Source organism: Notamacropus eugenii, chromosome 5 (genome assembly GCF_028372415.1).
Source record: "Notamacropus eugenii isolate mMacEug1 chromosome 5, mMacEug1.pri_v2, whole genome shotgun sequence".
NCBI lineage: Eukaryota > Metazoa > Chordata > Mammalia > Diprotodontia > Macropodidae > Notamacropus > Notamacropus eugenii.
Window position 1 is genome coordinate 31,767,437 of NC_092876.1, and position 25,793 is coordinate 31,793,229.

The window sequence follows — 25,793 nt, forward strand, 5'->3', positions numbered from 1 at the left end:
GGCTTGGAGTCAGGATGATCTGAGTTCGAATCCCAGTGACTTTGGTCAAGCCCCTTAACCTTTCTGGGCCTCTATGTGCTGTGGGCCTGTTGTTCTCATCCTCAGCCATTGTGGTTCACATTCCTCCATAAATCCTCAGGTGAGCGTCTGTTCGTGGTGGCAGACCCTCAGACTCACTCAGACTGTCCATCCATTCAATGCCACCTAGGCAAGTCTGCAGTGAAGAGCCCCAGGGATCTGTGTTTGATCCTTTTCTGTCTAACATTTCTCATCATGGATGACACGCTTATCTAACCGCAGACGTCACCAAAGCCTTTCACTCTTGCCCTGTGACCAGCCCACCTCCCTTTCCAGACCAACAAACTTTGGATGATAGTCCCAAAATGATTTCTTGTGCATATCATCACTGATAACATCTGATAACTTGCTCATATTTGCCATCCATCTTCCTTGGCCCATTGAAACACCTGGATTTTCTACTGAGTTTGTGGTGTTCTATGATCTGCAGTCCTGGGGCACCATGGGAGAATCATGGTGTTTAAAGGATGGGCTTGGGATCAGGGTACAGCTCAGGATCACTGAAAGCTTTTCTCAAATGTTACTATCTTGTTTCCTATTCAGCTCTGGGCTGTCCTTGCTGTCTACACAAGATATATAAATGTGGATGGACTGATTCTATGGGCTTCTCAAACAACTGTACATCCCAATCTGGGCAACAAGCCTCCTTCATCCACTTTATTTTTCCCGTGTGGATTGCAAGGTTGATGGCAGGCAGGCAAGAAGCATGTATTAAGCACTTACTATATTCCAGGCACTGTGCTAAGCACAAGAATACAAATAGAAAGAGAAAGAGAGACAGTTCCTGCCCTAAAAGAGCTTAAATGCTAAAGGGAGGAAAGAATAAGCATTTAAATAGTACCTACTATGTGCCAATCCCTGTGCTGAGCACTTTACAAATATTATCTCATTTGATCCTCACAACAACCCTGGAGGTAGGTGTTGTTATCCCCATTTTACAGTTGAGGAAACTGAGGCAGACAGGTTAAGTGACTTGCCCAGGGTCACACAATTAATAAGTGTCTGAGGCTGGATTGGAACTCAGGTCTTTCTGACTCCAGGCCCAGCACCATCTAAAAGATGACACATAAAAGAAAGCTAAAAAGTCGGGGGAGAAGGGGGTACAAGCAGGGGGAGTGGTTCCAAGCTGATCACAAATTACTTTTCTTCATATCTGATGCTCCATCGAAACTGGCCTACTCACCATTCTAGTCCTTTCTCATCCCCAATCTCTAACTCCCCTCAAGACTCAGCTCCAAGGCTAGCTTCTTCTGGAAGCCTTTCTTGATTCTCTCAGGTGTTAGCTCTTCTCCTTCCCCATCACCACTGACTTTGCATTTATCTCAAATTGACTCATCTGGAAACATACCCTATCCCCTTGAGGACAGGGACTCTTTCATTTTTTTGCCTTTGTATCTCCCAGGACAGTGAATGGCACACAGTGGGTGCTTAATAAGTGCTGACTGATAGATTGACATCTAATTAAGAGACAGTTGTAATAATCTAGGCAAGGTGTCTGAGATACTATGTAAGTAGAATTGGGAACAGCTTGGTAACTAATGGGATGTGGGGAATGAAGGAGAGGAAAGAGTCAGGGGGCAAAGTAAGGGACTGAAAGAATGGTGGAACCTTCTAAGACCCTCTTCTGGCCACTCCCTGGCTTATCGATAGTAAATAGTCAACAGACTATTAAATGTCTACTGTATTCCGAGAGGCAACTGGGAGGCTCAGTGGACAAAGTGCCAGGCCTGGAGTCAGGATGATCTGAGTTCCAATCCAGCCTCAGACACCCACTAGCTATGTGTTCCCGGGCAAGTTACTTAACCTTGTTTGCCTTTATCCACTGGAGAAGGAAATGGTAAACCACTCTAGTATTTTTCCTCAGAAAACCCCTTATGGGGTCACAAAGATTCTGACCCGACTGAACAGCAGCACTGTGCAGGGATCCAAAGAAAGGCAAAAGACAGTCCCTGGCCTCAGGGAGCTCACAGGGCAAAGTGAGACTTAACAGAAAGCAGGAAAATTGGAGATAATCAACAGGGGAAAGACGAGCATTAAGGGAGACAGGGAAAGAAGATGGGATTTGAGCTGGGACTAGAAGGAAGCCAGGAGGAGGAGATGAGGAGGGGGAACATTCCAGGACAGTCAGGAAACATGCTTGGAGAAGAGATGAAGGGATGGAAGGTCTTATTCATGAAGCAGCCAGGAGGCTGGTGTCACATGGTGGGGAGGAAGGTATGAGAAGGCTGAGAAGGGACAGAGGGGCTAGATTATGAAGGTCCCTGAATACCAAGCAGAGCATTTGGTATTTGATCCTGGAGGCCATAGGGAGCCACTGGAGATTATGGAGGAGGGGAGGTGATAGAGTCAGATCTGCACTTTAGGAGGTTCCTCTGGCATAACCTGCTCTCCACAAAGTCATCCTGACCATTTGTGATTGTTGCTTTTCTGTGGGCTCACTATCCCTTTTTATTAAAACAGTTCAGGTTTTTTTCCAGAAATCAAAGCCAAGTTCCCATTCATCCCACCCTCTTCCCTTTCTTGTCTTCCATTGCTATGGCATTACTCCCATTTTCCACAGCCTTCCTGGCATCACTGACAGTGGCTCAGTAATCATAGCTGGTATTTTTTTTCAGCGCCCTGGAATATAGCTCATGTGAGTCTGGAGATTAGAATTCATCAAGGGTACCCAGATACTCCCTTCCTTCTATAATCCTTGTAGGTACCTTCCTAACTGAAATCCAGCTGTTATCAATCACTGTTTAACTTAACACTGCCTCTTCCTAACCTTTCTCCTCTCCCAAACACCAAACCTCTCCCCCTTACATCACTGAGCCAACACCTATTTGTGGACAGATATGAGTCATAGATCAAGTAGCTGAATTGGGTGGCTGGGCATCTAACCCAGGACATTAAAGTAATGAAAGTAAAAATAACTCCTAACTCATGCTGGACATTTTTTTAAGAATCTAAAGGCTTTCAATTCTTAGCTAGGCAGAAGGCCAGCTCAGCTAAAATTCCAAAGCCTTTAATCACTTACCTATTCTAATTACCCTGGGCACAATTAATTCCAAAGAATTAAAGTTTCAGATCACCCAAAGAGTATTGGAGAGAATCATCGTGGGCATGAGTAGGTCGTACCATGTCCTCAACAAAGAATTGTCCAAGAGAAATTTTGTAAAAGATGTCACGCCTGATATCAACAGTTAGGATAGAAGCCGAATTTATTGATGGGGAAGTCCACTCAATGCCCAGAGGGAGAGGAGAGTTTCCTCTAGGCACCCAGCCTATTGGGCTCCTTCTCTCCATAGGACATGGACAAGTCTCAAGAGGCAAGGCATGGATGGGCCATGACATACAGTCACCAATAAGGGGAGGATCTCCACAGATATCATCCTAGATTCATCTGGGTTCTATGTTTCAAAGGATTGAAGGATGGATGGGTCCTTCCTTATCTGAGAAAAGTCATTTCCTTGCTTCCTGAGGGTGTCTCCCCCTGAACAAAGCCCCTGCCATGTGCTTTGCAGACTAAGTCAGTGTAGAAACTGACTTTGGATGGAATGCTAAGAATTCCTCCTTGAGGAGCTGTTGAATGACTGCAACCTTTCTTATAATGAGGCCAACACTAGGCTTCTTTTCTTTTAAATCATATTTTTGTTCATGTCTTTCTTTAAAAATATCTCATTCATTTCCTGACTACATCTCTCCCCATCCCCCTCCCCAGGCAGTCATCCCTTATAATAAGGATTTTAAGAGAAAGAGAAAAAAGCATTTCAGTAAAACCAGTTCCGACCAGTTCTGCCATAAACAGCAGCCATGGTCCACCCACCCACCCCAAACTCTGTAAAGAAGGGAGGGAGATAACACCTGCTTTCTTAACAGGAGGCCAACCATCTTTTTCCCCCTCCCAACAAATGTCCTAGAATGAGGGTATCCAGCTGACCGCCATCACTCTGGGTCTCAATTTCCCTATCTATAAAATGAATCAGCCCTCCACCCCTGTCCACCTCCCTCCCCCACACTCCCTCCTTTCCTAGTCCCTCTAATTCTCTGACTCATCACCTTCTGCAGAGCCCACTGGCTAACAGAGCCCAACCCTGATGCAGAAGAACTCTTTAGAATGATAGCAGAAATCTTCATCTACTGGTCGAAGTCTCATGTAAGCATCTGTCCCCTGGCCTTCCCCCCTTGATATTGCACTAGAGCTCCACATGGGGAGCAACTGTGGTAGAGTAGAGAGGGCCCTGGACTCAGAGTCAGGGGTCCTGGGTTCAAGAGTCTGCCACTGGCTCAGGGTGACCTTAATGAAGTCTGTTCCCTTCTTGGGTCCTCAGTCTTAAAACAGTTAGCTGACCCCTAAGAACCTTTCCAACCCCAACACTCTTTATTAAGGGTTCTAAGGCTCCTTCTGATTCTGCCTTTCTGAGATTTGAAGACCCTCTATCCTGTCCATTTTCTCCCCCACCCCCAGAACTTCAAGAGAGAGGAACAGAACTTTGTTGTACAGAATGAAATCAATAACATGTCCTTTCTGACGGCAGATAGCAAGAGCAAGATGGCCAAGGTAAGGAAAAGGGGGAGGGGAGGAGGCCCAGTAGCCTCCTCTTCCTGGCCTTCCCTTCTTCCCTCTCCCCACCTCCTCCCCCTCCTATCCATTCACCTCTCCGCAGCTTTGTTCCTTTGACCTTCCCTTGTCCCTTCCCAGTCAGGCATCTATTAAGAACCTACTGTATGCCTGGCTCTGTGCTAAGTGCTGGGAATGCCGCAAAATTAATCCACAGACATTGATTAAGCACCTGCTATGTACCAGGCACTGTGATGAGGAAGACAAAAGCAGGATCCCTGCCCACAAGGAACTCACAGTTAAAATAGTGGAGACCACACACAAACAACTACGTATAAACAAAATATTTGCAGTGTGAAGGCAGGAGCACAGGGGAGGCTAGAGAGGCCCCCTAAGGACGGTAAGGTCTTGAAAAAAAAACCACAGAACCTAAAAGGCAAAGAATGAAGACAGAGTAATCCAGGCATGGAAGTTGGCCAGGGCAAATGCATGGAGTCAGGAGATGGGGACCTTTGGAGCTAGGTCATAGAGTATGTGGAGGGGGAGGGTGGAAGAAGAGGAAGGTACGAAGGAGCCAGATTGGGAAAGGCTTTTCTATTTGATCCTGGAGGCAATAAGGAGCCACTGGGGTTTCTTGAGGGAGGGAGCACGTGATATGGTCAGACTCAAACTTTAGGAAAACCACTTTGGCAGCTGAGTGGAGGATAGAGTGGAGTAGGGAAAGACTTGAGATATCAATTAGGGATATCAATTAGGAGACCTTCATAATAGACTATACAGAGGTGACAAGGGCCTAAATGAAGCTTGTTGTTGCATTAGTGAAGAAAGAGGGGATACATGCAAGGGATGTGAAGTTAGAATTGACAAGATTTGACAGTATATTAGATATATATGAGGGGGATGAGTCAAGGATGTCACCCAGATTTTAAGGATGGTGATGGCCTCAACAGTAACAGAAAAGTTCAGAAGTGGGGAAGATTGAGAAGGCAGAGTAGTGAGTTTTGGAAATGTTGAGTTTGAGATGCCTCTGGGCCATCCAGTTCCAGATGTTAAATAGGTAGTTGGTGAAGCAAGACTATATAGTCCCAGAAGGAGGTGAGGACTGGATAAATCTAAGAATTATCAGTACAGACGAGATAATAGAATCCATCACCTGACCAATAGGGCTTCTGTGTATGGACTTGACCCATCCACATAGTTGGATTGTGTGGATGGCCGTCTAACAGTGGGCTCCTAGGGGAACAAGAGTTAAAAGTCACAAAATGTTGATGGTAGAGATGAGAGAGAACTCAGAGCAAAGAAAGTTAGGGCTGGGAAGGACTCTAGAATGCAGGTAGATCTGAGAGGGACTTAAGGACATAGAATGTCAGAGCTCTTATAAACCACTGAATCCATTCCCCCACCTCATTTTATAGAGTGGGAAAGGGAGAAAAGGGATACTTGACCCTGATGGGCAGAAATGAGCCTAAAACCTAGTCCTCCAGGCTTCCAGCATAGGGGTTTTGTCCCCTCCCAACCCCAGTCTACAATTATAAGGAGGGGGCCTGGGCAGGGGATGGATTGGGAATTCCAGGGGGTAACCATATCTCTGTCTCTGTCTCTGCCCTGATGGAGCAGGCGGGAGATGGACAGGTCAGCACTCCCCCCCACCCTAGGGGTCTCAAAGCATGGCTGGATGGCTGAATCCCCCAGCCCCAACCCCCTCTGTTCCTTTTATCCTTGTCCCCAAGATTCCTACTTTCTCTGATTCTCTAGTTCCCAACACTTTTCATCTCAGCCCTACCCTTTCCTAGGCTTGAAACTGGCCCCTCATCATCCAATCTCCTGACTCCTGTTACCAACACCACTGCCCCCCATCCCATCTCCCTGGCCTCCAATCCCTTTGTCCTACAGCTACTGATCCTCTAGTTCCAACTTTCTCTCCAAATATCCCTCTCCCAGCCTTCTTTGCCTTCCCCCATCAAAGTCCCCCCACCAAGAACCTGTTCCCCATTTTGCATCCTATTCCTCCACTGTCCCCCACAGCTCCCCCATTACCATCACTGCCACAACCACCAAAAGCCCTGTCCCCTATTCCTCCTCCCCAAGTCTCTAGCTTTTTGCAATTTGACCCTTTTTTTTTTACTTTGTAAAAAAAAAAAATTCTCTTTGCTACTCTAGCATCTGGGGTTGGAGAGGAGTGGCTGTTGGGGCCTGTAGAGTAGAGAGGAGGGGGGCATGTGCATGCTGCCCCACAGAAGGGCAGGCATGGGGATCAATGCTGGGGGCCTAAAGGCTCCATACCAGTGCTGGTATCTTCATGTGTGATCTTGAATATGTCCAGAAGTCTCTATCCCCTGCATTAGTTTCCTCTGTATCTTCCATGTTTCTCTGTCTTTCTGTGCCGCCATTCCTCTGTGTCTCTGTTTCTCCATATTCCCATATCCCTTTGGTCCATGTTAGTTTTTTCATGTCCCCCTTAGGTCTGCATGTCTTCCGTATGTGTCACCATTGTCTCTTCCACGTTTCTGCACTTGGGTCATTCATGGGGGCTGTGGTCAGGGAAGCTTCCCCTGGATAGCTTGATCTTTCTTGGGTCTGGGAGGTGAGGGAGTTGTGACCTCTTGGGGAACACTGAACTCAGGGAAACCAAGGGTGTGGGAGGACTGGGGAGATGGGTTAGTCAACTGGATCTTGAGGGGAGACTGAAAATCTCTGGTTTCTGAGTCCTGTATGCCCTGCAGTCAGGAGGCTCTGACCAAGAGAGAACAAAGAAGAAACGTCGGGGAGACCGATATTCTGTCCAGACCTCTCTGATAGTGGCTACCCTCAAGAAGATGCTGCCTATTGGGCTGAACATGTGTGCACCCACTGACCAGGACCTCATCGCGTTGGCCAAGACCCGTTATGCCCTGGTACCCACCCCACCTTCTCTGCACTTTCTCATAATTCATTGACCTTTCTGATCATTTACTCACATAGGTCAGTGTCTGATTTATCTCTAACCCCTCTGATACCTTGTCCACTCCTTGTCACCTCTGGCCAGTGTCTCACCTATCACACACCTCTGTGACCATTTACTTTCCTTCTGACATTTTCATGACTTCTCTGACCATTCAATGACCTCTGGCCAATATCTGATCTATTTCTGGCTCCTCTGATGCTTTGACCATTCCCTGGTCCCTCTAACCATTAACTAACCTATCTAGTTATTCATTGACCTCTTTGATCAGTATCTTACCAATCTCTGACCTCTATGGCCATTCTCTGATGCCTCTCACTCTTTATCCATTCCCTGACCCATTTGTCCAGTATCTGACACATCCTTCACCGCTCTGACCATTCACTGATGTCTCTGGCCAATTCACCCCTATGACCATTCTCTGATCCTTCTAATCATTCAGTGACCTCTCTGATATGTATTTCACTCATTTCCAACCATTCTATGATCTTTCTAGCCAGTACTTGACCCTTCTGGCCATTCACTGATACCCTCTGACCAATATGTGACCATATAGTGGTCTCTCTGTCCAGTATCTGGCCCATCTCTTACTCCTCTGACTACTCTCTGACCCCTCTGAACATTCACTGATCCCTCTGAACATGCTCTATCTCCTGGGCTATTTGCTGACCCCCCCCTCCAAGCCATTTCTGACTCTTTCCAGTCTCCTAAATATAACCCTAGATGCTTGTCCCTATGAGAATAATATAGGGGGAGTCAGGGAGCCAGGAGCCCTTCAACTTGACTCTACCTCCCTCCAACCATGTTTGTCCCCAGAAAGATACAGATGAAGAAGTTCGAGAATTTCTGCAGAATAACCTTCACCTTCAGGGAAAGGTATCAATCAACCCAGTCCTAGAGCTGGAGGTGGAGGGAGGGTTATAAGGGGCTGGCTGAGGGGTGGAGAGAGCATATCGGGCTAGAGCCGACCCTCTCTCCAAGAAACTCTCCACAAAATGACTATCTCTTTTTCCCAGAGTGAGGGTTCCCCATCACTGCGCTGGCAGATGGCCCTGTACCGAGGGCTGCCTGGCCGGGCTGAGGATGCTGATGCCCCTGACAAGATTGTTCGCCGGGTACAGGAAGTATCAGCAGTATTATTCCACCTGGAGCAGGTAGGAGCAAACTCTGAATGGGTAAAGATTTTCTTGGAAAGGGCTTGAGTCTCAAAGGAGGGAGAACTTTAATCCCAAAGGGTCCAAATCTAGATAAAGGAGGGCCTAAAAGGACTGACAGCTCATGGATTTCATAGGATAATAGACTTAGACCTGGAAGGGACCTTAGAATCAACTGATCCAACCTCCTTAATATGTAGATGAGGAAACTGGGACCTAGAGAGTGTTAGATAGTAGGCCCCAAGTCACACAGCTTGTTATGGACTGAGCCAGGTTTGAACCTGGATCCCCTGATTCTTAGTGAATGTTCTTTCCACTGCCCCATGGGTTCAGAGCAGATGGTGAGCAGTTTGGAAGTGTTAGTTCCCTGATCCCCACCTTCTCCTACAGACAGAGCATCCCTACAAATCCAAGAAAGCTGTATGGCACAAGCTCCTTTCAAAACAGCGTCGTCGTGCAGTTGTGGCTTGTTTCCGCATGACACCCTTGTACAACCTACCCCGGTAAGGAAGCCTGGGGGAGAAGGGTGGTGAGGGGAAGTTGGAGGATCCCAAGTAGGGAAGAGGGATTAGGATTTGGGGGGCAGGGCAGAGATAAGAATGGACTGTTTCCTAAACCTAAACAGATCCTAACTTAACTTTGAATTCCTATCAGAGGTAATTGATTCAGAGTCCAGCTGGGCTTTCCCCATTCTGGGGAGCAGGGAGATAAGACCAGGAAATGAGAGTGATAAAGGGACAGGGTAATTCAGGAGATAGAAAGAAAAGCAGAATTCTGAGGTAAAGTAGGGAAAGAGCAGGGGCTATCAAAATGGTGTTCGGTACCTAGGCAGTGGAGATGACTGGGCAGGGACAGCGCTGAGCGAAATTGACATGGCTAGCTATTCAAGAGAAACTGACATGTCTAGAGAGATGCAAGAGAAAATGACATGGCTAGAGTAAGTCAAGAGAAATTGACATGGCTGGAGCAGTGCCAGTGAAATTGACATGGCTGGAGTGATGTAAAAGAATTGACATGTCTAGAGTGAGTCAAGAGAAATTGACATGTCTACAGTGATGTAAGAGAAATTGACAGATTCAAAGACAAAGGCTGGAAAGGGAAAAGTGGGAGATTCTTTTGCAATCTATCCATCCACTTCCACCTTGTCCCATAGGCATCGTGCAAGTAATATGTTCTTGGAGTCCTACAAAGCAGCATGGATCCTGACAGAGGAGCACAGCTTTGAGGACCGCATGATTCATGACCTCTCTGTGAGCAGGCACCCAATGGGCAGAGGGACCTTGTGGCACGGCTAGAGGAAGGGGGAATAAGAAAGACAGGAGCAAGGGACATCAGTGGGGTGAGGATGACCACTTGACATCCCTTCCCCAATGTGTCTCATCCTGCTCTCACCTTAAAGAAAGCTGGGGAGGAAGAAGAAGAGGAAGAAGAACAAGAGGAAAAGAAGCCAGACCCTCTGCATCAACTGGTATTACATTTTAGCCGGACAGCCTTGACAGAAAAGAGGTGAGGCCCTGAAAAAGAGTCATCCCCTTTTGTCCCTTTCCCAGAGCCCAGGAAGAATCAAAGGAAACCCTGGGCAAAGTCCACAAATCCTCAAGAGATACCTGGAGAAGTTCAGCCCTCAAATTCCTCAGAGAGATTTATCCCATACCCCAGGGGACATCTCTAATACTATCAGGATGCTTCTTCTCCCATACTCTAGGACTATCTCAAATACCACCCCAAGCACCAATCTCCTCTTTCCCCTTGCTCCTCTCCATGCTCCAGGTAATCTCTTCCCAAATCTTCTTTCCCAGTTTATTGAGCATTGCTCCCCTTTATTTTATGTTCCAGGTTTTTATGCCCACTTGCCTATTCTCTACATACCATACTCCATCTCCCATCTCCAGACCTTTGCCCAGGCTGTGCCCCATGCTTGGAATGTACTCCCTTTTCATGTCCACCTATTAGAATCCTGTTGTCTGCCTTTAAGACGCCACTAAAATGATGATGCCTACTTACTACATGAGGCCCTTTTCTAATATACCCCCAATTGCCCTTCCCTCCCCCCCCAAATTACTTAGTGTTTTCTTGTATAGATTTTTCCTTCTCTGTGTTCATGCTACCAATCCATCCCAGGTACATTGCCTACAATACCTCTTGTACATCTTGCCCCATACACTGGAGATACCTCTCCTAATTTCCCCTGGAGACACCTCCCCCAATAGCCTAGGGAGATCTACTCCGTTGCCTTAGGGAGATTCCCCATTCCTTTGGAACATCTTCCCCTATGCCCTAGGGAGACACCCTAACTGATTGTTCCCCCAATTCCTTTCCAGCAAACTAGATGAGGACTATTTATACATGGCATATGCAGACATCATGGCCAAGGTAAGTACCCCTCCCTGACTCATCCCTCAGGCCATTTTTCCTCTCCAGGCTAGCACAGGTGGGTTCCCCTCCTACATTCTGCCATTGCTTTGGGAAGAAGAGGGGGACCTTTGCTCCCTGCCAGAACCTGAGGATTCTAATTTGACCCCTTCTCACTAACTGACTCTTGCCTCATCCAGAGCTGCCACTTGAATGAGGGAGAAGAGCCTTCCGAACCTGCTGAGGAGGAGGTTGAAGCCTCATTTGAGGTAAGGAGGAGCATGGATGGAGAAGATTGTCCAGGGAGGAGGACTCCTTGGGGGAGGGGATGCTGACATTTTCCATCTGTCCTCCCCTCCCTCTCCCTCCAGGAGAAGGAGATGGAAAAGCAGAAACTCCTCTACCAGCAGTCCAGGCTACACAACCGAGGGGCTGCTGAGATGGTGCTACAGATGATTAGTGCCTGCAAAGGTCTGCATGGTCCTGCCCTCCTGTACCCACATGTCTTGCCATGCTCCCTCTTTGTACTCTGATCTCCCCTCCATATTCACTGCCCTCTGTCTGGCACTCTGAGCTCTCCAAAACTCATCTCTGCCCTCATCAATCAATTAACCAAGTAATCAACAATCATGTTCTAACCACCCAGGCCACTGGACATCCCAAAACATATAGACAGAGAACTGGCCTGGAATCAATAAGACCTGAATTCAAATCCAGACTCAGATACTGAGTAGCTGTGTGACACTGGAGAAGTCATTTAACCTCTGTCTTCCTCAGTTTCTTCAATCATAAAATGGGGATAATAATAGTACCAACCTCACAGAGTTGTTTTGAAAATTAAATGAACTATCTGTAAACCATTTAGCATGGTACTTAGCATAGAGTAGATGCTTTAAATATGCTTCTTTCCTTCCCTTCTTCCTCTCACATTCAATCCCTCATATCCCCATTGATTCTGGCCCCTCTCCGACTTGTCTCTGCCAGTGTCTTGGACACTGTTCTCACCTGCCTCATGGGGAGTCATGGGTAGAGGACAGACCAAGCCTGGGCACTGAGTGGGTGCTGTCCTCTGGTAGGGGAGCCGGGAGTCATGGTATCATCCACCCTGAAGCTGGGCATCTCCATCCTCAATGGTGGCAACATGGAGGTGCAGCAGGTATGGGGAGGCTGGGCTTGGGCACATGGTGAGTTGCCCTTCTTAGGGGGTCCTCAGGCAAGGGCTGGATGCCTGCTCATCAGGAATCTCGAAGAGGGGACGGGTCAGACCAGATGCTCTCAGAAGTGCCTTCCCATTCTGTGACTCTTCTGTGAGTCTGAGATGGGGCAGATCCTGGCTGCCAGCTTGAACCCCTCCCTCCTGCTTTTCTGCCTCCTGCAGAAGATGCTGGACTATCTAAAGGACAAGAAGGAGGTTGGCTTCTTCCAGAGCATCCAGGCCCTGATGCAGACATGCAGGTCTGACCTGTGGGCACTGGAGGGTGGGAGGGACTGGACTCACAGAGGGATAAAGAAATAGAGAGGGAGAGACAGACAGACAGACAGAGACAGAGAGAGACAGAGACAGACAGACAGAGACAGAGATAGGGAAGAGAGACAGAGAAAAAGACAGAGATGGAGATAGACAGAGAGAGAGGAGAGTCAGAGGAAAAGCAGGAGAGAGAGAGAAGAGAGACAGAGGAGAAAGGAGAAATAGAGAGATCTGCAAGAAGTTAGGGCCCCTGGGGGCTGAGCCAGAACCTCATGAGTACCCTTCTGCCCCGATTCCCTTCTCTACACCTCCTTCCCACTAGTGTTCTTGATCTGAATGCCTTTGAGAGGCAGAACAAGGCAGAGGGGCTTGGAATGGTGACCGAGGAAGGGACTGGTGAGCCCCCTTCCCATCCCTATCCTTGGGGCCCCCTCTCCCTTGAGACTCCCTTTGCTATCCCTAATCCCAGAGTTTGCTGTCCCCTAAGTAACCTCCCTTCCCTTTAAAACCTCTATCCCCATCCTGGACCCCTCTAACTACAAGGACCCTCCCACCTCATCCCAGGGAACCCCCTTCCCTAGGGCTTCATCTCCCCATGGGCCCTCATTCCTTTGGGCACCCCTTCTCCTGAGGCTTTGTTCCCCCTCCTTCACGGATCACCCCTCCCCGACCCTGGGACTCTCCCTCCTCCCTTCCCCCATCTGGGTTGCTTTTTCCCCACTCCCATTAATGCCCCTAATCCAAGTTAATCAAGTCTCTTTGCTGTGTTGTGTGTGATGTGTGGTACTCACTTCTCTCCCTGACCCCTGATCTGACCCTCTCATGGCCTCTTCATCCGCACCAATCCCTCCTCCGGTTCCTGTCTCTCTCCTCATCCCCATCACCCGTCCCCCTGCCCCATACTCCTCTCCTTGTTTCTATTCTGCCCCTCCCATCTCCTGCTGTCCTCTATCCTCTGCACAACTTCCTCAATTCTCATGGGCCTCTCCATGTGTTTCTGTCTGTCTCCATCTCTGTGACTGTCACTCTTTGTGTCTTCCTGTACTTATCCCCTTCCCTTTGAGTCGGCCCCTTTCCATTCCCATCATTCCTCGTCTTTCTCCATGTCGGTCTCTTTCTGTGTCTTTTCTCTCCACATGTCTGCCTTTCCCTCTCTCCCCATTCTTCCCTCCTCCCATCCTGTCCGGCTGCCTCAGTCATCAATCGCCAGAACGGTAATTCCCCTGCCCACAGTCCCGTGTGCCACCCTGCTCTGCTAACCCCCTTTCCTCCTCCTGCCTACCCCGGGCCGGGACCAGGGACAGGATCAGAGACCAGGGCTCAGAGGACAGACATCAGAGACTGGGAAGGGATGGGGCAGGAGGCAGGATGCAGGGCAGAGCTCTAGGGCAGGACCAGGGGCTGAGGGGTCTTTGTTTACTGTAGGGTCTCTGGATCAGCTGGCCCAGGACAGGCAGTGATGCCCTTCCCTAGACCCCCCACTCTCTGATTGGTGCCCCCTTTCAATCCAGGCAACTCACTCCTCCTAAATGGATTGGCTGCCATTGGCCTGTCCCTTCTGATTGGGCTGTGTGGTCCCATTTGCGCCTGCTCTTAGCATCCCATCCATTCCATCCACCATCAGGCTTGCCCTTCCTGTGGCCTGAAGTGGTTGGCAGACTTCTGTTCTGATTAGCCCATGGTTGGCACCTGCCCCCCCAATTGCACCCCCACCCCTGCTCAACCTGATTGGCTACATTCTAGGCCCCAATCTGCCTAGCTATCTCTTCACCCTCACCCCTAAGCTGCGCAGCGCTTCTCCTTCATCCCAGCCTACTCCAGTCCTCCCCTTGTAGAAGCCCTGGGGAGATAGTCCCTGGGTCCCCTCCACCAAACACCTTGGCCCTGTGACATCATCATTCCTGATATCCTGGACCCTGAGGTCATTATGGCTATGTGGGCTCACAACCCTTGAAATCACCCATCCTATGATGTCATAGACCCTGAGGTCACAGCCCTATGAGGTCACAGACTCTGACATCACTGGATCCACGAGGTCACAGCCCCTGAAGTCACAGCTCTGTGATGTCCCACAGAAGTCACAGCAGGACGACCCAGGCATGAGTGGCGGTCAGCCCCTCCTCCGTTCCTCCTCCACTGCCCTGTGTGCTGTGTGCATGGGCCTTCTGCATGCCTGTTCTCCCAGGGACCTTGCCCCACAGCAGGCTGACCCAGCAGGGCCTTCCCTTTTCTGTCCCAGGAGAAAAGGTGATGGCTGATGATGAATTCACCCAGGATCTCTTCCGCTTTCTCCAGCTGCTGTGTGAAGGTCACAACAATGGTGCGTATGTGAGAGGATGAGGAAAGAAAAGAGGAGAAAGAGGAAAAGGGAGGAGGAAGAGGTAGAAAGAGAAGGGAGAGGGAGGAGGAAGGAGCTACCTCCAGGTCTAGGTGGGACCAACAACAAAACTCTACCTGGTGGATGCAGGGGAAGAAGACCATGGGCTTGGGAGTCGGAAAACCTGGATTCAAGTCTCAGTACCACTACCTGCTGGGGTCATTAAGCTGGCAGGCCCCGTGTGACCCTGGACAAGTCATTTTACAAACTCTTTGGGACTCAGGCTTCTCCTGTCTACAAGGAGGACCCTTCCAGTTCTCAATATTCTGCAAGTCTACAACCTGAGAGCCCTAGCTCCAGGACTGACTAGTTATATGACTGTCAGCAAGTCACTTCCCATTTCTGAATCTCAGTTTCCACATCTGTTAAATGAGAGCAATCATACCTACCTTACAAGCCTGTGGTGACAATCAAATGAGAAGATGTTGAATTTGATTCAACAAGCACTAATTAAGCCCCTACTGTGTGCTAGGCACACAGGAACCACAAAGGTTAATCAGTCAATATTCAGTGCCTGCTACTACCACTACTAGCCAACATTCATATAGTGCTTACTATATGCCAAGCACTGTGCTAAGTGCTGGACAAGGCAAAAATTAAATAGAACCTGCTCTCACAAAGTTCACGTTCTACTGCTGGGAAACAGCAGTGTACATGGCTGAGTAAACACAGAGATAGTACAAAGGAGCTGGGGAAGCCCTGGCAAGGCCGGTGAAGGGCTGATTGGAGAGGGGAAGAGGCTAGAGACCAGAAACCCATTAGGAGGCCATTGTCCTATTCTGGAGGATTTGGGGAAGGCCTAAACTGAGGGGCTGCCTCTGCTGGAGGAGAGATGGAAGAGGATTCATTAGAATTGGTGACTAACTGGACTGGGGGGAGGCGTTTTTAAAACCTTAAAAGCAAGTAGAAATTTGAGCCAATGATCTGTTCCTCCTAGACTTTCAGAACTACCTCCGGACACAGACAGGAAACACCACCACCATCAACATCATTATCTGTACCGTGGATTACCTGCTGAGGCTGCAGGTGAGCATACCAGGCTAAAGGGTGAGGGCAGCTCGAGGGGCGGGGCCAGGCTATCTTCACTCACCAGCTGCTGCCCTCAGGAGTCCATCAGTGATTTCTACTGGTACTACTCCGGGAAGGATGTGATCGATGAGCAGGGGAAGAGAAACTTCTCCAAAGCCATGGCTGTGGCCAAGCAGGTCTTCAACAGCCTCACAGAGTATATCCAGGTACCCTACCTCATCCCATTCCTATCCATGAGCCTGCCCTCAGCCCCTCCCAGTCTTCTAGACTCTGGTTAGAAGCTGCCTCCAGGGAGCCCTGGAAAACATGAAATTGGGAGCTGACAGAGACCAGAGGCATCACTGAGTCTAGCCACCTCATTTTACAGAGGGTTAAACTGAGGCACAGAATGAGAAAAGATTTGTCCAAAATTGCACAGTCAACATCTCCAGACTTCTATAAAAATGTTCTTTCCACTAGACCCCAGCGGCTACGCTTCATAGGATCTTATCTAATCAAACATGCATTTGTTAAGCAGGAAGAAAGGAAAAAAGTATTTCTTCAAGACCTACTATGTGCCACTTAGCTAAAAGGAGCCCTAGAAATCATCTGATTTAAGCCCCTCATCTGATAAGCAGTGGGGAGGGGGGCAGGGTTCCCCCAGATAGGCAGGCCTCCTCCAAAGGCAGCATTCTTTCTCTGCCGCATGGTGGGATAGAATCCCTCCATTGAGTCTCCACAAAAGGCTCTGCTTAGGGCCTGGTCTTCTCTTCCTCAGAGCTAGCCCAGTTCAGTTGCCTTATGGGCAGGCACTCTATACCCCCAACACAGGGCCTGGCTTCATAAATGTTTGTGGATTTGTTTGTTGAAAGATGAAAAAAACATTATAATCCCTGCCCTCACGAAATTCCCCACCTAAGAGAGTCAGGACCTAAGGAATAAGAGAGGTGGTCCAGTGAGAGGGCTACACTCCCAAAGATGGGTGCTGAGGGCCCAATGCAGCAAGAGCAACGTCACCCATGGAGAATCAACAGGAGTTTGGGGGAAGGAGAAAGAAAGGAAGGGAGGAATGGAAGATGGCTCAGAGGCATTAGGCCTGTGACAGGATGCAGGTCCTGCTTGTCTCCCTTGACCCAGCCCAGACAATGGACATACCTAAGAAATATTTGCTAAATCATAGTGATTTCCACAGTGTGACAAAAAGAGATTTCCAATCAAAGGACCCTGGTTGAAGCCAGTTACCGTATGACCTTGGTGTAGTCATTTACCTCCTTCTGGGTCTCACTTTCTTCATCAGTCAAATGAGAGGGCTGGACTTGGTGCGGAGTCTCAGTTAGTGATTGATGGGGCAGGGCACTGGGGGCTGGGAGGGGACAGCCAAGTGCTGAACCATCTCTGTGTCCTCCTGCAGGGCCCATGCACAGGAAACCAGCAGAGCTTGGCCCACAGCCGCCTGTGGGATGCTGTGGTAGGCTTCCTCCACGTTTTTGCCCACATGATGATGAAGCTGGCTCAGGTGGGCTTTCCCTGATTAGTCTCTTCCATCTGGCCTGCCCTCCTCTCCCATCCTCATTGACTCCCAGGGCCTTTTTCCTCACTGGTCCATTTCCCATCCAATAGGTTCCATTCTGTCTATGGAATGTAGCTTTCCCCTCATGGGCAGCTAGGTGGTGCAGTGGATAGAGCACCAGTGCAGGAGTCAGGAGGACCTGAGTTCAAATCTCACCTCAGACACTGGACACTCACTAGCTGTGTGACCTTGGGCAATTTACTTAACCCCAATTGCCTTATCCTGGGTCATCTCCAGTCATCCTGATGAATATCTGGTCACTGGATTCAGATAACTCTGGAGGAGAAGTGAGGCTGGTGACCTGCACAGCCCTCCCTCACTCAAAACAAAGTCAAGTGCAAGTCATGTCATTATTTCTCTGATGGCCAGGTCTTCTTTGGCAACGAAGGATGAACACACACCAAGCTTCCCCTAATCAGACCCCTCTCTGGGCCCCCTTTCCCTCCTCTCTGAACATGTTTGCTGATCAGATTCATTCTCAGCTGGCCTCCTCTGGCCAGACTTCTCTCTTCTTTAAACCTCCTTTCTGATCTGCTTCCCACCTGACTGCTCCCCACCACCCTCTACATTGGGTCCCCCACACATCCCTCTACTTGGCTTGTTTCCTGCCCACCCACCCCCAGTTTCCTTTTGCCCTATTATTCTCATCAGGCTGCCTCTGCTCTAGAGGCTCCTTGGGGTCTGATGACCTCTCTGTTTCCCTGGCCTGTGGAGAGGGGAGTGGTGAGGTGGTGGAACTGGATGGTTTTTCCAGTTCTCTATCCTACCTGCAGTGGATGATGTTCCCTACAGGGCACTATAATAGGCATGTAAGGCCCTCCCTTCTGCACACATCCCAAACACATATGTAGAATTCCTATTCAACCACATGCCAGCTTACCTCATCCTAGGACTGGTCTCTGCATTATTCGGCCTCTCTCAGCTTCTTGATAGGTTTCTCTGTCTCCCTCAGAACCTGACATTTTCTTTCTGCCACTCTCTCCATCTTTCTCATTGTCTTTGGTTCTTTCTGTGTTTCTCTGCTTTTCTACATTTCCATCTCTACCTCCCCATATCCCTGTAACTATATTACTGCCCTTTGCCTCTGTCTCTCTGTCTCTGTCTCTCTGTCTGTCTCTGTCTCTCTCTGAGGAGCAGAGGCTAAAGCCTCACAAAGGTCAGGAGGGGCCATGTCTTGTACTGGGGACCAGGTTAGGAGTTTGGGGAGGACTAGCACCCACAGTGCTGAGTTAGCAGAGACGGGAGCTCTGAACCTTGACAGGGCTTGGCCATGTGGGGCCGGGGGGTTCTCCCTAGGACTCCAGTCAGATTGAGCTGCTGAAAGAACTCCTGGATCTGCAGAAGGACATGGTTGTCATGTTGCTGTCACTGCTGGAAGGTGAGCCGGAAGATACCCCCACTCAGAGATACCCCCATCCAAGAAGCCTGTCCAAAACCCAGCCCAGGGCTCCTACCCCAGAGATCCCCCTGGAAATCCCTCACTCTATGGAGAACCTTGCCCCAAACCCCAGTCAAAACCAACCCTGTCATAGAAACCCTCCCCCAGAGACAAAGAGTGAAATCCCTCCAAAAGATCCTTCTCAACCCCCTCTCCCCGCCATGATAATCAGTCAAGCAGCTTAGCATAATACCTGGCATACAGTAGGCACTTAATACATGTTCATTCACTTGATGTGAATAAGCATTTATTAAGCACTTACTGTATGCTGGCTACGACACTTCCCAAAGATATCCCCTTATCGAAAGCCACCACCCTCCCCCTTCCCACAAAGATGCCCCTGTATGAAGACCCCTGAGAGTCCTTCCCAAAACCCTGCTCGAGTCCTTTTCCTCTTGGAAACCTCCCCAAAAAGAGATCCTATTCTAGAATCCCTACTGAGAGCCCCATCCCTCAGAGTGGAAAGGCACTCTCCAAAAGATCCTCCCAGGGAGATTCCTGTACAATGACTCCTCCTAGAGACCCCCTAAAGATGCTTTTCTTGTGACTCTGCTTCTCCCCTGGGACTGTCTTCAGAAACTTTCTTTGAGACCCTTCCAAAAGATACCATTCACAGAGAACTCCTTCCAGAAACCTTCCCCTTCCCCACATGGTCCTTGCCACCAAAAGCACCAAAATTTCCCCAATCGAGACAACCCAGGAGAAATCCCCAGGATAACAGGAAACCTTCTTATCCTGGTTGGGCCTTAAAGAATGTGGGGAACCTTTGCTTGTCCCTTTAGAATGGTGAGGCAGCAGTAAGCAGATAGGACTATCACCTTGATCTCACAGGGAGTGTAGGTGACGGATAGAAAAGGGGACTAGATTTGGAATCTGAGGTCCTGGATTTGAATCCTGACTCTGTCCCTCATTATCTTATTAATTGAATCACTAACCACTTTGGGTGTCAATTTTCCCCTTCTGTAAAATGAGGGTCTTGAATTCAAGGGTCTCTCTAGCCCCAGAGCCACTGTCCTCCCCACCTGGCCCTGACATCCCTACCCCTTCTCCCCCACTCTTTCCAGGGAATGTAGTCAATGGCACAATTGCCAGGCAGATGGTGGACATGCTGGTAGAATCCTCCTCCAATGTGGAGATGATCCTCAAATTCTTTGACATGTTCCTAAAACTGAAGGACATCGTGGGTTCTGAGGCCTTCCAGGACTATGTCACTGATCCCCGTGGGCTCATCTCCAAGAAAGATTTCCAGAAGGTATGGCCCCATGACCACCTTCCCAGGAGCCACAGGAGATGCTAGGCAGGAGCCACATGCCTAGGAAGAAAGCCTTGAATGAGACATGTGGGGGGATGGACAATGGGATACTGATGCTAGGTAAGCCTCTCCAGAAGGGAGACAAAAATGTGGGGTTAGGGAACCTCATGGGGTTAGGCATCTAAGCAGATAAGCCACCAGAAAGTTAGGTTAACTGAATGGATCAGGGGATTATTCTGGGGGACAAAAGGGTGCCAAGGAGAAGGCTAAAAACAAAAGCTCCCATCAGATGGAAACCAAACGTTTGGGTGAGCATACAGGAAGTTTGGAATTGGGAGGAGGTTACCTGCAAACTTCCGGATGAAGAAAGTCCTGGATGATGGGAGTGCAAGGGAGACAGGGAGTGGGTAGAGAAGCTGAGGGATGGTGGGAGGTGAATCCAGATACAGAGAAGGGAGTCCTTAGATGGGACAGAATACCAGGTAGGGAGGCTCTTGGTGACATATCTCTGAGCTAACAGCTTGCAGGAGGAGATTTTTGAATGGCTTGAGGTCTGGGGGACAGTTGGGGTACTATGGAGGAGACCAGGGCCCAGGAAAGGAGTCAGAAATGCAGAGAAGGGAAGATCACTAAGGGAAGGAGAGTTACTGAATGGTGCCACCCCAGGGTGGCCCCAAGGTGCTGAAAGGACAAAGACACAGAAGGTGTGTCCCTAGGCAGGGCCCAGAAACTTGAGATGGTTGTCTGAGGGTGTCCCTTTATGCAGGCTGTCTAGTAAAGGGAACTTCTGAAAAATGGGTATGGTATCTTAGGGGGCAGTGGGATGCCAGTATGGAGAATGGAAAAGGAAGCAGCCCCTGAGTGATGGCCCCTCATTGAGGCCTGGGCTCCAGGGACATGGGACTGCCTCAGGGAAGGGGAATTATCCTGGAAGAATCTCTAGGAGAGCAGCCTTGGGAAGAGGGTTTGGAATGTGGATGCCCCTATGGGGGACACTAAGACACTGGGGAGCAAGCTGGAGACCCAGGAGAAAGCCACTAGAAGGAGCTAGTAGTTTAACAGATAGAACTTCAGACTTGGAGTTAGGAAGATCTGAGTTCAAATGCTGTCTCTGGCACTAACTAGCTGTGCAATTCTGTCACTTCACCTCTGCCTCAGTGTTCTCAATGGTAAAATGGAAATAATGAGAACAGCTTTTTGAGGGTCAAATGAGTTCATATTTGTCAAGTGCTTTGTAATCTTTAAAGTGCGATGGATTTTTTTTTTACCTTAAAAGAGACTCTGGGATTGGAGGAGGGAATTTCCCACAGTGCCTAGGGAAGGGGATTTCTTCATGGCCAAGCTTCCAGAGGAACAGTGGGGTAGATGGGATGGGAGAGTCAGCGAGGGAGCCAGAGGGAGGCTGTGACAACCCCTCCATGGGCACCAGATGGAGAAGAGGTTTCTCCATGGAAAGAAGCCCTGGATGACCTCCTCCCTGGGGCCCCTCCTTCTGCAGGCTATGGACAGCCAGAAGCAGTTCACTGGCCCAGAGATCCAGTTCCTACTGTCCTGCTCGGAGGCAGACGAGAATGAGATGATCAATGTGGAAGAGTTTGCCAGCCGTTTCCAGGAGCCGGCCCGAGAGATTGGTTTTAATGTGGCCGTGCTGCTGACCAACCTGTCAGAGCACGTGCCCCACGATCCTCGGCTGAGGAACTTCCTAGAGCTGGCGGAGAGCATCCTGGAGTACTTCCGGCCCTACCTAGGCCGCATCGAGATCATGGGCTCCTCCCGGCGAATTGAGCGCATCTACTTTGAAATCTCAGAAACCAACAAGACACAGTGGGAGATGCCCCAGGTGAAGTTCTGCCCTGCCATGGGCCTGCTAGGGGCCCAGCCCCTCCTCCGTTCTAGTGCACTTTCAGAGGCAGGCCTGCAAGGGGACAGCCCTCCAACACTCACTCCCCTTCCCTACCCTCAGTCCCTCTCCCACATTCCTTCCTGGCTCAGGTCCTTGTCGCTCCTCCTCCCTGCCTATCTATGTCTTCCTAATAATCTGCCTCAAGACTCTCTCATTTCTACCACACACACCCCCTCCCCCCAGTACTGCCAAAGTGGTATTAGATTTCCAAAGCTTAGGTACAAGTGTATCACACCCCTGCTCCAGAATCTCCAGCGGCTTCCTCTTGTCTCTAGATAAAATACAACCTCCTCTGTTTGGCCTTGGAACCCCCCAGCCTGGCTCCCTCAATACTCCCCCTCAGGTGGTATACTCTCCAGTGTTCGCTAGCTGTCCCCCATCCCTGACATTCATTCCATCAGGAAGCTCTGCAAGACCCCTGATGCCTCTGTCCTCCCCTTTACCCCTTGGCAATTATATTACACCCTTCAGCAGCAGGCCACCTCCTACAAGAGACCCTCCCTGATTGCCCCAACCCTCTCTGAAACACCTCAGGATTGACTTTTCTGTGTATATGTTATTACCCCCATCAACAGGAGCCCCTGCCCAGCCCATAGTAGGCTTTAATTAAATGTTTGTTGAATGAAATGAAATCCTCCATCCTCCCCCTGGAATTCTCACCCAAATCTTAGGCGTGCATGCATGCCTCAAATAGCCTTCTGGGGTCCTTGCATACTCACTGCCTTTCCTTATACAATAATCTCCTCATTCACACACACACACACACACACACATATACACACACACACACATACACACACACACACACACACACACACACACACACACACCACGTTCAGATGTAAATATGTGGCTTGCACATTCAGCCTCTACACATGCCCCTTAGCTACTCTTGTCTACCTCTTGCACACTCAACCTCCTCTCCTTGCACACTCAACACCTACATATGTCCCTAGCATACTCTGAAGTACCTCTCCTCCAAATGCCCCTCAGACACCTTTGCACATACCCATGCCCATTCTCACACACATTCTCCCATGCCTCCCATGCTACTCTTCTGTGTCCCTTGGGTATCTGTACCCTTGTCCCTCCCGATATCCCCTCTTCTCCACTATCCCCTGGCAGTCCCCCATGCTCCTTCCTCACCATGAATGTGCCTCCCCACTTGCAGGTAAAGGAGTCCAAACGCCAGTTCATCTTTGATGTGGTGAATGAAGGGGGAGAGTCGGAGAAAATGGAGATGTTTGTGAGCTTCTGTGAGGACACCATCTTTGAGATGCAGATCGCTGCCCAGATCTCAGAGCCTGAGGGAGAGCCTGAGGAAGATGAGGATGAGTCTGCCCCAGAGTCTGGGCCAGATGCAACCGAGGCAGGACCAGATGGAGAAGGAACCCCCACAGACAGCCCAGCAGGTATCTCCGGACATGTAGTAGGGGCGGTATCTTCCATCCTGCGACGGCTGACCTACCGGAGCCTTCGGCGAAGGGTGCGGCGGCTCCGGCGACTGACTGTGAGGGAGGCTGCAAGTGCTGGGGCTGGATTCATCTGGTCCGGGGTGACATGGACAGGCACAGGAGTGATTGGTGCCACCCGGGGGGCCCTAAGCCTACTCTGGGGCTCTCTGTTTGGTGGAGGGCTTGTGGAAGGAGCTAAGAAGGTGACAGTGACAGGGCTGTTGGCTGGAATGCCAGACCCCACAGGTGATGAGGTCCATGGGGAACAGGCGACTGGTGCAGGGGCTGCTGGGACTGGGGATGGAGCTGTGGAGGGGGATGAGGAGACAGGGGGAGAGCCTGATGATGTAGAAGCTGAGGTCGAAGCTGGAGCTGGGGAGGCTGGACCAGCCGGAGGAGAGGGAGCCGGGGCAGATGGAGGCCATTTTCGGATGGAGGTTCCTGGAGGCCTTGGTGACATGGGGGACACAACACCAGTTGAGCCACCCACCCCAGAGGGTTCCCCAATCTTCCGGAGGAAACTAGGGGTGAGTGGGGAGTTTGGTGTGTGTGTATATAAGTTTGTGTGAGTGTATGTTTGTGTGTGTGTGTGTGTGTGTGTGTGTGTGTGAGAGAGAGAGAGAGAGAGAGAGAGAGAGAGAGAGAGAGAGAGAGAGAGAGAGAGAGAAAGAGAGAGAGAGAAGGGGAGGGTTGAAGGAACAGGAAAAGGGGCTATACATACTGAGGCCCAGAGGCAGAGCAGATGGAAGAGACACAGACAGACAGGGAGGACAGACATGAAAGGAGGCCAGGGGAGGAAAGAGACAAAGAAAAAAGATGAAATGTGGATATGCAGCCAGACAGCAGGGGATACTTACGTAGAATGGTAGGTTGATAGAAAGAGGGAATAAAGAGAGGAGGGTGATAGAGTACCCAAATAACTGCTCAAGAGAAAACTGAGGAAGAAAACAGGGCTGGGATGGAGTCCTAAGGAGGGGGCCAGATCTAGACAGAGAGGAGTGAGGGATGTTCACAGACAACAAAACACAAAGAGAACCCTGGGGCGGAGGGATCCAGAAAGGGGATGCTGCTCCCTGAGCCCATCCTTCCCCTCCTCTGCCCACCTCTAGCTGGAGGGAGGAGAAGAACAAGATTTAGAAACAGAACCAGAGCCAGAGCCGGAACCAGAACCAGAACCAGAACCTGAACCTGAGAAAGCTGAGTGAGTGATCTTGCTTGATCCTTGACCTGGGAAATCAGCTAGCCCTGACCTCTATCCTCAGGGCTCTTTCTAGGCCCCATCCAGCAGCCTACCTCTGACCACTCTGAAACATAGTGGGAAGAAGACTGAATTTAGAGTCAGAAGGCCTGGGTTTGAATCCTGGTCCTACTTCTGATCACTCAGGTGACAATGAGCAGTTCCCTCTCCTCTATGGGCCTGAATGGCCTCCTCTGGGGAAGGAGGAGGACAGAGTGAGTCATCTTGAAGGATCTGTCCAGCTCTCAATCCATAATGCCAATGAGTACTAACCTTGGGGTTCTTGGCTGCATCTGGGAGACCCTGACGATCTCTAAGCTCCCTTCATCTTGCCTTATATTCTCTCTCCTCCTCCCTTCCTCCTCCCACCTTCAAGTGCTGAGAATGGGGAAAAGGAAGGGGCCCAAGAGCCAGCACCTGAGGCTCCCAAGAAGGCAGCTGCCCCATCCCCACCTCGGAAGGAGGAGTCCAAATCTGAGGGCCCAGACTTCTGGGAGGAACTAGAGGTGCAGAGGGTCAAGTTCCTGGTAAGGACCAACCTGGGGTCTAGTGGGAACCTTGTGAGACCAGGGAGGAATGGAGAAGGGGAGGAGTTCAGGGCCCCTGGAGTCCCCTCCCCACGTTCATCTAGACTCCCCTGCAGCCACCAGTTCTCTCCTGGTCTGTCAGACCTGCAGCTGGGCTGAACATAGACCTCAGGCCATCCCTCTTTCCCTCTCTCCTTGGTCCTGCTAGAATTATCTCTCCAGAAACTTCTATACCCTGAGATTCCTTGCTCTCTTCCTGGCCTTTGCCATCAACTTTATCCTGCTCTTCTACAAGGTATCAGGTGGATGGAGGGGTGTGGGGCAGGTTTGGGGGAACACCTGGGTCCCTTGGGAGCCTGTGTGACTTGGTCCTCAGGTCCATCAAGCAGGGAGGGAATTAGCCTTCTGGATATGTGGGCTCCTTCATGCCCTGAAGAAAGCAGGTTGAGGGCCAAGGTACCTTGGTACCCCAGGTATCCATCCATCCCTCT

General features: G+C 49.9%; 1 protein-coding gene across 4 annotated transcripts in view; it reads left to right on the plus strand.

Annotated features, from left to right (window-relative positions):
- The window catches only part of RYR1 (ryanodine receptor 1), a 93,345-nt gene that overhangs the window by 58,742 nt on the left and 8,810 nt on the right, over positions 1 to 25,793 (plus strand). For 3 of the 4 annotated variants that reach the window (XM_072608347.1, XM_072608345.1, XM_072608349.1), the window contains 26 exons: positions 4,129 to 4,216; positions 4,529 to 4,621; positions 7,345 to 7,515; positions 8,379 to 8,438; positions 8,579 to 8,716; positions 9,107 to 9,219; positions 9,870 to 9,966; positions 10,116 to 10,222; positions 11,038 to 11,089; positions 11,269 to 11,337; positions 11,440 to 11,539; positions 12,145 to 12,224; positions 12,447 to 12,523; positions 12,859 to 12,932; positions 13,733 to 13,750; positions 14,776 to 14,856; positions 15,851 to 15,939; positions 16,020 to 16,148; positions 17,333 to 17,437; positions 18,788 to 18,869; positions 19,994 to 20,181; positions 21,680 to 22,021; positions 23,256 to 24,065; positions 24,648 to 24,739; positions 25,152 to 25,302; positions 25,511 to 25,597. In XM_072608347.1, the coding sequence (XP_072464448.1) occupies positions 4,129 to 4,216; positions 4,529 to 4,621; positions 7,345 to 7,515; positions 8,379 to 8,438; positions 8,579 to 8,716; positions 9,107 to 9,219; positions 9,870 to 9,966; positions 10,116 to 10,222; positions 11,038 to 11,089; positions 11,269 to 11,337; positions 11,440 to 11,539; positions 12,145 to 12,224; positions 12,447 to 12,523; positions 12,859 to 12,932; positions 13,733 to 13,750; positions 14,776 to 14,856; positions 15,851 to 15,939; positions 16,020 to 16,148; positions 17,333 to 17,437; positions 18,788 to 18,869; positions 19,994 to 20,181; positions 21,680 to 22,021; positions 23,256 to 24,065; positions 24,648 to 24,739; positions 25,152 to 25,302; positions 25,511 to 25,597 (3,493 nt within the window). The remainder of the gene's footprint in view (positions 1 to 4,128; positions 4,217 to 4,528; positions 4,622 to 7,344; positions 7,516 to 8,378; positions 8,439 to 8,578; positions 8,717 to 9,106; positions 9,220 to 9,869; positions 9,967 to 10,115; positions 10,223 to 11,037; positions 11,090 to 11,268; positions 11,338 to 11,439; positions 11,540 to 12,144; positions 12,225 to 12,446; positions 12,524 to 12,858; positions 12,933 to 13,732; positions 13,751 to 14,775; positions 14,857 to 15,850; positions 15,940 to 16,019; positions 16,149 to 17,332; positions 17,438 to 18,787; positions 18,870 to 19,993; positions 20,182 to 21,679; positions 22,022 to 23,255; positions 24,066 to 24,647; positions 24,740 to 25,151; positions 25,303 to 25,510; positions 25,598 to 25,793) is intronic. The other variant, XM_072608348.1, reaches the window with a different exon arrangement.